Genomic DNA, 10850 nt, shown 5'->3' on the forward strand with positions numbered 1-10850 from the left:
AGGAGATCCAGAAGGACATGTTCAAACATGGCCCCAAACCACCACAAGACACTTCTTGCTCAGACCACAGGGCAAATGCCTATTAGACCTCAGAGACAGTTCAACCTGATGAGAAGGGTGGTGTGAGTGGAGGAGAAAACCTGTGTGGGAAGGGGGCAAGAGAAGAGTGTCTGAGTAAGCAGAAGGAGGGGACAATTATCACAGATCAGCTCCTTGTCTCCTTTGTTTGAGAACATGACTAACCCATGACTTCAGTGAATTTACATCCAGTGGTATTGTGTTGGGATCAAGTCAAGGCTAGAAGCCAGAAGAGTTTCTCCATGACTAAAGGAAACCAAAGAAGCAATATTCATACTTCATACCTTTCTAGAGGCAGGGGGTGATCTCACTATTTGTAAAGCCCAGCCCTTTCCAATCTGCAGGCTCACCTTCCAGGACGGAGCCCGGCCCATTTTTTCCATATATAAGCTGCTGCCGGGAAGCTCCTCTCATAGATCTGCTCCTTTCAGCTCTGCCTTCCACCTCTCACACCCTTCTCAACCTCTTCTTCTTCAGGAACCATGTCTTACAAATCCACTGTGAAGACCCAAAGCATCAGCCGCAAGGGCTTCAGTGCCGGCTCAGCCAGAGTCCCTGGCGTGTGCCGCTCTGGCTTCAGCAGCGTGTCCCTGTCCCGCTCCAGGGGCAGTGGCGGCCTCGCTGGAGTGTGTGGAGGAGCTGGCTTTGGCAGCCGCAGCCTCTATGGCCTGGGGGGCTCCAAGAGGATCTCTATTGCAGGGGGCAGCTGTGCCATTGGTGGTGGCTACGGCGGCAGAATTGGAGTTGGCTATGGCTTCGGAGGTGGAGCCGGGAGTGGAATCGGTTTTGGTGCTGGGGCTGGTAGTGGCTTTGGGCTCGGTGGTGGAGCTGGCTTTGGAGGTGGCTTCGGTGGTCCTGGCTTCCCAGTATGCCCCCCTGGAGGCATCCAAGAGGTCACCATCAACCAGAGTCTCCTGACTCCCCTCAACCTGCAAATCGACCCCACCATCCAGCGGGTGAGGACTGAGGAGCGGGAGCAGATCAAGACCCTCAACAACAAGTTTGCCTCCTTCATCGACAAGGTAAGCTGGGAGCGTCTGCCTCCAATGGGGATTGCAGAGTGCTCAAGAGAGACCCAACCAATGTCCGACCAGAGGGAGCCTCGGGATATTCAAGAGAGAGGGGACTCAGGCTAGCTCTCCACTGGGATGCAGGGCAGGCTTCATGGGGACCCCAGGCAGAAGGTGATGGTAACCATTTACAATTACTGATCTCTTAAATGTCTTCCATAATTGTGAGGGAAGCATTCACAATTCTTGATAACCCTGAAGCAAAGAAATGAAATGAAAGAATGGAAAGAGTTAGCTTGATCTGTTGAACAGTGTAAGAAATAAAAAAGGGAATTACAGTGGAAAATGTACTTCAGCCTTAGTTGAGCTGGTGGGTGTAGGGGCAGAGAGAAAGAACATTTTTTAAAAATGGAAATTCCAAGGGAAAAAAAGACTCAAAAATATGTGAATAACCATAGAAATACTCAACTCGTAGAACCAGATCATAACCACTAAGAGAGTTTATTTTAGAGGGACTCATACTCTAAATAGGAAACAGGATTAAATCCAATTATTAATAGGATTGGAATTTAATCATTAGATTATAGACATTTTAACATCCCTTTAACTGAGATATGCTCTTTAAAAACCTCCGTGCAGTATATGAGACAAATATGATTTTTAAATTACATTTGTGATTGTGCTTATCAAAAGGAAGAACAGAAAGGTGAAAAGTCACTGACAGACGTCTCCAGAATTGAGAGGGAGGGAACATCTGACAGCTCACTGGGGAAACTTGGCCATGAGACCTGTGTGGTGTGAAGCCAAAGAGTCAGGGGAGCAGAACTGTCAGCCTCTGTACAGGATCTGGAGCAGCCCAGCACCACCAGGACCACCAGATTGGCCCGGGGACTTGTCAACTCACAGATCACCATCTGGTCTTCCTGCAGGTCCGATTCCTGGAGCAGCAGAACAAGGTCCTGGACACCAAGTGGACCCTGCTGCAGGAGCAGGGCACCAAGACCGTGAAGCAGAACCTGGAGCCTTTGTTCGAGCAGTACATCAACAACCTCAGGAGACAGCTGGATAGTATCCTTGGGGAGAGAGGCCGCCTGGACTCGGAGCTCAGGGGCATGCAGGACACGGTGGAGGACTTCAAGAACAAGTGAGTTACAGGAGAGAAAACACCTTAGATTCCTGAAGCCCACACTTCAAGCTAATTATATGATCAGATTCAAATGAGGGCATGATCTTAGTAAAACATGCCCATGAAAATGAAACCACAGTTCTTACTTAAAGAGAAACTCTGGAAAAACATAAGGGCCATGCAGGTAGATGGGGAGAGTAATGGAGTAAATAATATAGTGACCACAAAGTTCACCTTTGAAGATTACTGGCAGGAAAGTCCCATTTGCATATATCCATTCTGGGAAGTTGAAATTCCAAGCTGCCTTTTCTGTATCATCTTCACCCCTGACTCAGTTAGATTTTATCCTTTCTAATTCCAGGTATGAAGATGAAATCAACAAGCGCACAGTAGCAGAGAATGAATTTGTGAATCTGAAGAAGGTGAGAGGAGTCAGATCGGGGTTCTGGTTTCTTTGCTGAAGGGGAGGACTCTGAGAAAAGTGTATCAGGGAGACCAAACTGAGCAGCAGACTGGGCAGGAAAGCTCGTCTGATCCCAGCCTGTTGGCTTCTTCCCCAGGATGTGGATGCTGCCTACATGAACAAGGTTGAACTGCAGGCCAAGGTAGACGCTCTCACAGATGAGATCAACTTCCTAAGAACCTTCTATGACGCAGTAAGCATCTTTTCATATTCTTCTTTATTGATTATACTGAGATTTGCAAAGGGTGGAAAATCTCTGGCTGGGTACCTCTTTAAACGGCATGACCAAAGATGACTGAATGATCTCTTGTTCTGCAGGAACTGGCTCAGATGCAAACCCACATCTCAGACACTTCTGTGGTCCTCTCCATGGACAACAACCGCAACCTGGACCTGGACAGCATCATCGCTGAAGTCAAAGCCCAGTATGAGGAGATCGCTCAGAGGAGCCGGGCTGAGGCTGAGTCGTGGTACCAGTCCAAGGTGAGTGGGGAGGCGGCAGCTGACGAGGAATCCCTGTGCCTCCTCTGTGAGCATCAGTGAGGCTGTAGACTTCAGTGGGGAAACTACAACTAAGAAGTGGGGGGGCCTCTCAAAAGACATGTACCCTGATCTAACAGGGTAGATCTTTTGGGTAATTATGCCCAAGTCTCGTAGGTCAAAGACCTAAATGTAAGACAAAAGATACTGTAGATAAAGGCAGAGTGATCTTTGCTTCACATTTACCCTGATGCTGGTTCTCAGCAACAGTACAGAACATTGCTTGTCCTGAAGAGAACCAGTCAGTCAGTGGTACTACCAAAGATGATATGTGATGGGTACACAGCGTCAATGACCTAGTAACACCGATTCTCATACAATGTCTTGTGGAGAAACCATTAGTTCTGACTTGATAAAACCTTGATTAGTGTTCTGTGAAGCCCATGGACAGCCCCCTTGTCTCCCTCTGGTTCATAGTACGAGGAGCTGCGGGTGACGGCGGGCAGACACGGGGATGACCTGCGCAACACCAAGCAGGAGATCTCTGAGATCAACCGCGTGATCCAGAGGCTGAGATCTGAGATTGACCACGTCAAGAAGCAGGTATGGAGGGGTCCACAGAGCAGAAAAGCATCGTTTCCTTCCTAGACCATCAGGTATCATCAACAATCATGTGGGAAATTTCTGGGCACTGAGGGAAAAGCAAGAAGAGCTCCCTCAGGTTAGAGATACGGAGCCCAACTTACAAGCAGGAAACAAACTCAAGACAGACCAGTTCCCACTGGTCAGTGGGACAAAGATACAGTCTAGAGGCATTGAAATGAGATTCTGAAAGGGGAATGATTGATTTGGGAATACAAGACACGTGTAGGCAAAGAAAATTTCAGGTCAGAAAGTGTGAAGAAGACTGCTGCAAATATGCTCAGATTCAATATGAAAAAGAATCTGAGAAAAGACACAGGACGAATGAGGGTTATCCAAGACTGTAAATGGAAGGAAGGCAAGGTCTCAAGGGTTTGAAATGAAATTGTCTTCTCAGTGAGGATGTTTGTGGTTTTGTATAAGTTATTGTATATCCACATGAACTTACCCAAGCTGTCAACATTCAACACAAGGCAGCAGTTCCATTTCTTCCCATGTCCCCGGCTTCATTCTGCTGTGGCATGTCCCAACCCCATCCTCAGTGATGTGGTTAACACAAAGGGAAATAGGCTTTCATTAGGGACACTGAGACTAGTTAATGTTTGTAGGTTGGAGAAAGATTGGACAATGAATCAAACCTCCATTTCTGTGAGGTCTGGGCTCTAGAGCTCTTCCTCACTGGGAATGTGGAACGACGTTTCCTCTCCCCTGGAGTCCAGATTCAGGCTCCCCTGCCCTCCTCCCCTCTAGTGCGCCAGCCTGCAATCCGCCATCGCCGACGCCGAGCAGCGTGGGGAGCTGGCCCTCAAGGACGCCAGGAACAAGCTTGCTGACCTGGAGGACGCCCTGCAGAAGGCCAAGCAGGACATGGCCCGGCTGCTGAAGGAGTACCAGGAGCTCATGAATGTCAAGCTGGCCCTGGACGTGGAGATTGCCACCTACAGGAAGCTGCTGGAAGGCGAGGAGTGCAGGTGAGTAACTCACACAGCCTCCGCAACCACCTGGCTCCGTCTCCAAGAAGTCCTGCCAATGAGCCCAGGTGGAAGGCACTCTAGTGGTGGTCATAGTGCTACTCCCAGAAGAGCACTGAGAAGGCGGCTCCTGGGGACTCTCCTCACACGGAGGTTTCCCATGCGGGGCCAGCTGTGGCTCCGGGTCTCATCATGGCTGTGTCTTCTCTCTCCTAGGCTGAGTGGGGAAGGCGTTGGACAAGTCAACATCTGTAAGTACCTTCACCTGCCCCCATCCCTTGCCCTGGTGTCCCTCTGACTGGACTCTGTGTGGCAGAGTGAGCTCACCATCTTGTCCTGACTTTGTCTCTTCACCTCCACAGCTGTGGTGCAGTCCACTGTCTCTGGTGGCTATGGTGGTGCCAGCGGTCTCGGCAGTGGTTTAGGCGTAGGCGGAGGAAGTGGCTACTCCTACAGCATTGGAGGTGGCTTCAGTTCTGGCAGTGGTAGAGCCATAGGGGGTGGCTACGGCTCCTCTGGGGGCAGCAGTTCCACCATCAAATACACCACCTCCTCCTCCTCCAGCAGGAAGAGCTACAAGCACTGAAGTCCTGCCATGGGCTCAAGCTCCCACAATGTCTCAGACTCCCTCTCTAGCTTCACCGCCCTCTCCTCCAATTACTTCCTCTCTTCTGCTCCCTTCTTCTCTTACTCCTTGAATTAGAACTGAAATTACTGATTACCCTCATCTTCTCTCTCCCAAAACCTGTTACCCATGAGGTTCCATTGTTCAGCATTGGAAGGTCACCGCTTGGGTCCTATTCCATAACAGGGCAATCCTACTTGCTTTCCACTGGCCCAGGAGACCCCATCTCAGAGATGTTGTGTTCCTCCCTTGCAGTGATCATTAAAGTACAAGTGGTTCTTTGATGTACAGGGTTTGTATCCCTGTGGTGCTTCCTCTGCTCTTTCCCCCCTTGTATTGCTAAATAAAGCAGATTTATAATATAATGCGTGGTTTCATATAGCCTTTCTTTGTCACCAGTGGTTCTTGACGTTTTCATCTGATAAATGCCTTCTCGGGAATGAAGCATATGCCCAGGCCCCATGTGCTTCACTCTCCGTGTTTAGGTAAATTCAAGAAACAGCAGTTTGGCATCCTGATGCTCAGCAGTCCTCCCATAACACTTTGGCATGCGGAGTGGGAAGGATCTGGCTCCATCATCATAGTGAAGTCTGGTTTTACCGCTCGGATCAGGTCTCAGCAGTTTAGTTTTTCTGACTTGTCTTTATGATTCTACCTCCTTCTGCACCTGTTGTCATTCATCATCCTCAGAGAATCATATTACAGTTTAATTAGATCAGAAAAACATTGATTAGAGGGTAAGATGTTTGATATATTCTAAAATGCCTCATGACCAAGAAACTGTGCCTGACAACATGTATCAAGAGTAATTCAAATGCCCACATTCCTGAATTGAAAGTATGCTTCTAGCAATGTATCCTGAGGAAACAGTACAAATGCGAGAATTTTACTTCTTGGATGAAAGTGAAAGTGAAGTCGTGGCCGACTCTTTGCAACCTGGTTGACTGTAGCCCACCAGGCTCCTCTGTCCATGGGATTCTCCAGGCAAGAATACTGGAGTGGGTTGCCATTTCCTTCTCCAGGGGATCTTCCTGACCCAGGGATCGAACCCAGGTCTCCTGCATTGCAAGGCAAACACTTTAACCTCTGAGCCACCAGGAAGCCCATATGAATCCCAATAAACTCTCTACCAGGAAATATTGGAAACACTGGTTAATTTCAGGATCCACAGACTCAGAAACAAAATGCAGGTGCTAATTTTTTGAAGTGTGGAGACAAAATAGGAATGGGAAGGCCTTCTTCCTCACCCCAAAAGCCTCTCACAGAGACTCAAAGAAGTCGAGTCTTTGCTGCTCCAAAGACATGGTCTTGAAACCTCTCTCAGCTGTGTCTTGGCTTCCTTTGACTTCTATGAATGGGAAAGGAAATGTCAGGATACAGTGCAAGGTAAATCAGTCATCTTCTTCCTGAGAGTCAGTCACTGCTTTGTCCATGTCCCTAATTCCAGTTTACACCTCTGGAAAATTCCACCTAATACCTTTAGGAATTAAAGTTCCCTTCTGAGGAATTAAGGAGATATAGGAGATTCAAGAAATCAAGGAGATTCTAGGAATGGGGTGAAATATATACAAAGATGATCTTGGAGCATCTTTTAGTGCCAAAAAGTGAAGAAATAGTCAAAAAAAGACGCTGTAAGAACTCTTAGTAGCCAAAGTGGAACGACTTGAGCCATAAATAGATAGAACATAATGCATTGGAATAAAATACAAATTGTGAAATAATTATTCATGGAAACTACTGATGTGAATGTGGTTGACTAAATTAATTAATAAGGGATGATTGTCAAGTCTCAGGCAAAAGAATTTCCTTTAATTACATATGTGGTTCCCATTCAAAGAAGGAGTGAACAAGTACTCCCTGCTGTGTGGGCTGGGCACAATGAACTCCTTCCAAAGAGTACAGTCTAAAAATGGGGGGAAAGAGTGACTTTACTGCAGAGAAATCAATCAAACACTTCCTCGGCCAAGTGATCAAGGCTAATACCAACAGCAATAAGTTTTTTTCATAGCATGTATCCTGATATGATGTGAGAGAAGTGCAGGACACGTCTGTGGTCTTCCTCCCAAACACCATAACTCCAGTCTATTCATGAGACAACATCAGAAAAATCCCAGTTTTGGACATCTACAAAACACCTGGGCAGAGTTCCTCAAAGCTTTCTAGGTCATGAAGACAAGAAAAATCTAACAAAGTTTGTTACCCAAAGAGGGTCTAAGGAGACACATGACTAAATGAAAAGTAGCTATTATGAAAAACACTTAAGCTATGGGGCTCAAGGTATCACCTGTATTTTTTACTAAACTAATTTTCACACAAAATCAAAGCAAGAAAGGTAGAGAAAGAGTCACAAAGAAACAGAAAGACAGCTGGAGGGACAGAGATGCAGAAAAATTATTGAATGACATGTAAAAATAATATTGATAATCTCGTGTTGATTTTAACTCCATTACTGTATTTTTTTTAAGTTGTGTACTTTCTATATTTTCTGATGTCGAACCTTGTTATTTCAAAAGAGAAAGTGTATTCCCCATGATGTCCTCATTCTATGACATCTGAGATTAAATGTGGTTACACTTTCTGGTATTAAGGAAGAAAAGATTCAATCTCTTGATTAAGGTGCATGAGATTAAAACTTTCAGAATTATTTATTTTGCCCATTGATGACTGAATAAGAAGAAACATATTTCTTTTGAAACAGCAGAGACTTGTTTTTGAAACAAGGAAGAAATCAGTAGTACCAAAGGTGGTTAGATACTGGATTTGACTCCTAAGGAGGCTAGCCAATTGCCTCCTTCAATATCAGGTCTGTATACCTGGAAAATACGGAAAATACATCTTTTAAATAACAACCTGGAATAGAATAATTTTTTCCAGTTAGAAGCTATATCCAAAATTCACCTTATCTGAATCCTCTGTGATCCGGGATGATCACTTGCAAGCCATACAAGGTAGATTCTAGCTACGTTGGCTAGAATCCCCAGCACAGATTAATGAATGACATCACAGCTCATGGTGGGGGCAGAGGGTTCAGCACAGCAAGAGGAGGGAACATTTCTACAGGTTCTGATTTCTCTGCCTGCTGCATGCACCAGGAGGCATCCCTATGGACTCCCATGATAGCTAACTCTTCATTATACTTGGCCTTGAGAAAACCTAACAGTAGACCTCAGGACGAGAGGAAAAAGGTGTTAAGGAGTCCATCCCTGACAGCAGCTGGATCCCTTGGACCATGACTTTCTCCGGGCCATCCTTTCTCTTCAAGGCTGTCACTTGCTGGACTCCAAGGGTATTCCTTTAGCACTAGAAAGTGAGTAGGGGAGGAAAACCATCCTCTTTGGGTCTTGGAGGCTGGTCCACTCAGATGTGCTATTTCCCAACACTCTTACTGTCCCCAGACTCCACACGTAACTATAGGGCCCCTTCTTGAGCCCCACTGCCATCTGTATCTGTACTCTCTCACTTAAGACAACTCCTCTCCATCAAATTGAATAATGGAAGACCAATCTTTTCCTGCTTCTGTTTGCAACTGCAAGGCTAGAGTTTATCTGGATTCTGATGAAAGTTTCCCTTCATCCCCATTTTCTGTCTCTCCATTCCTCTTGCCTAGTCTGACTTTTTCATAACACGTGGAGAGTGTAACCGCAAAGAAATCAGAAATTGCATTTGGTAGACCTTTCTTTTGTCTTAGTATCAGCGCTGTTATTTTGCTACTGGCACAGGTTTGTTGTAGGGTAGAGCAAATAAGCTAATATGTCATTCAGAGCTGAGCTTTCCACAGTTCATGAAATAAATACAGTTTTAAAAATCATCCTGTTTTCTTCTATTAAAACTTGAAATATAGCTACAAACTTCTGATTTAAGTATTTTCTAATAAGTTTTTACATATTTCAACCTCTGTCTTTTGAAAAAGACTTCAAATCTAGAAGAACCCAGTAATGAAGAGCATGCATAGCATGAAAATTCTAGCTTATAAATATCACTTCCCAGTAAAGACACCAGAACTACTCACAGAAATGGCTAATTTCATGTCTGTTTCAAGATAAGTATAAGATAACCTTAAGAGAGTTGTTCCTGTCAACAAAGAAGCTTTCAGAGTCTAATGGGGCCCTATCAAAAAGACGCAGGAGCCAATCTGAAGAACTCAAGTAGCCTAAAATGGGATGGTTTATGCACCAAAAGGATTAATGCCTGCAATGGACTGAAACATATCAAATATGTTTTTTCAACTGTGAGTTTATAATTATACAAAACCAAACTAACAAGCTAAACTTCCTTGATTGCATTTGGAAATTACTGTGGTCCCAAATCAGTATTATAAAAAATTCAAAAGTACAAGAAAGAAGCACTTATTCTGCCTTTCCTGTCTGAATAATATACATACTAGGTTATCTAAAAAGTAAACACTAAATATTCCATCTTTATAGATGACTCCCAGTTGATAAATGAGGAGGAGGGATATTAAATTCAAAATTGCGAATTTGCAATGTCTAAAGAAATAGTCAATGTGGGAATTGACCAATGAATGTTAAAATATTAGATGACAGATTTACTCAGCACTTTTTAATGAAAGGATAAGGCTGGAACTACAGCTAAACTACAGATCAGTCTTAACATCACTAAACTGGACAGCTAGTATTATGTGTCTTACAATTTCATGCAATATAAAGCACACAGGACTAGCTGGGACATAATTTTTCCTGAAACAATGGGATAAATTTAATTTGCCCATAGAAATAGTACACAGGAAAAACTGGGGTTAGAAGTTATATGACACCAACAGGAAACAATGACCCAAATCCAGAGTGTAGATATACTAGAAAAACAACAACAACAACAACAACAACAATTTGTCCACAGAAGAATGGCATTCAAAAGGGATCTATTACAGTATGAAAGAATCTTAAGAGACACAAGACTCTACTTAGGATGTTCCTTCAAGTAACCAGCATAAAAAGACATCTTTTAAATGATCAGAAGAGTGTGAACATAAATGGGCAGTTTCATTATGAAGCAACTGTTGCTATTGATATAAAACTGTTATACAGTTAGATTAAAAAGTCATTCTTACTTAGGCATGTATGCAAATATCAAGTGAAGTGTCTTAACGTCTTAATTTTCTTGAAGATACATCAACAAAAAAGTAGAAGATTTCAATAGGAGAAGTAGGGGAATTAGATGAAATAATACCAAGAAACATGGATCAGTATTTAATATGGGAGATTGGTGCATGGCTGTTTGTTTACACCCTATTCCCTCTCATTGTATCCACTGGACTTCCAATGATGCAAATTTTGATTAAGTAGTAAAGGAGGCTGTTCCACTGAGAACACTAATATATTTGGGAATGAAATTTCTGATGATGGTAAATCTGATGTATTGTAGACAACTTTCAGGTGACCCCATCAGGTTCAGGAGGGGGGCCCTGAGTAATGATGTCTTCATTGAACCCAATAGT

General features: G+C 44.3%; 1 protein-coding gene across 1 annotated transcript; it reads left to right on the plus strand.

Annotated features, from left to right (window-relative positions):
* KRT6A (keratin 6A) lies at window positions 357-5760 on the plus strand. The gene is made up of 9 exons (XM_018047719.1): window positions 357-1100; window positions 2018-2232; window positions 2576-2636; window positions 2775-2870; window positions 2996-3160; window positions 3635-3760; window positions 4550-4770; window positions 4987-5021; window positions 5133-5760. The coding sequence occupies exons 1-9, from the start codon at window positions 561-563 to the stop codon at window positions 5354-5356; spliced, it is 1683 nt and encodes a 560-aa protein (XP_017903208.1). The 5' UTR covers window positions 357-560; the 3' UTR covers window positions 5357-5760.

This window comes from Capra hircus, chromosome 5 (assembly GCF_001704415.2).
Source record: "Capra hircus breed San Clemente chromosome 5, ASM170441v1, whole genome shotgun sequence".
NCBI classification, from domain to species: domain Eukaryota; kingdom Metazoa; phylum Chordata; class Mammalia; order Artiodactyla; family Bovidae; genus Capra; species Capra hircus.

What these genes read in the sequence shown, in the direction of transcription:
- KRT6A (XM_018047719.1), top strand. Translation starts at nt 561, where the DNA reads ATGTCTTACAAATCCACTGTGAAGACCCAAAGCATCAGCCGCAAGGGC. An exon ending in TTGACCACGTCAAGAAGCAG is followed by an intron (nt 3,761 to 4,549) that starts GTATGGAGGGGT and finishes CCTCCCCTCTAG; the next exon opens with TGCGCCAGCCTGCAATCCGC. An exon ending in CGTTGGACAAGTCAACATCT is followed by an intron (nt 5,022 to 5,132) that starts GTAAGTACCTTC and finishes TCACCTCCACAG; the next exon opens with CTGTGGTGCAGTCCACTGTC.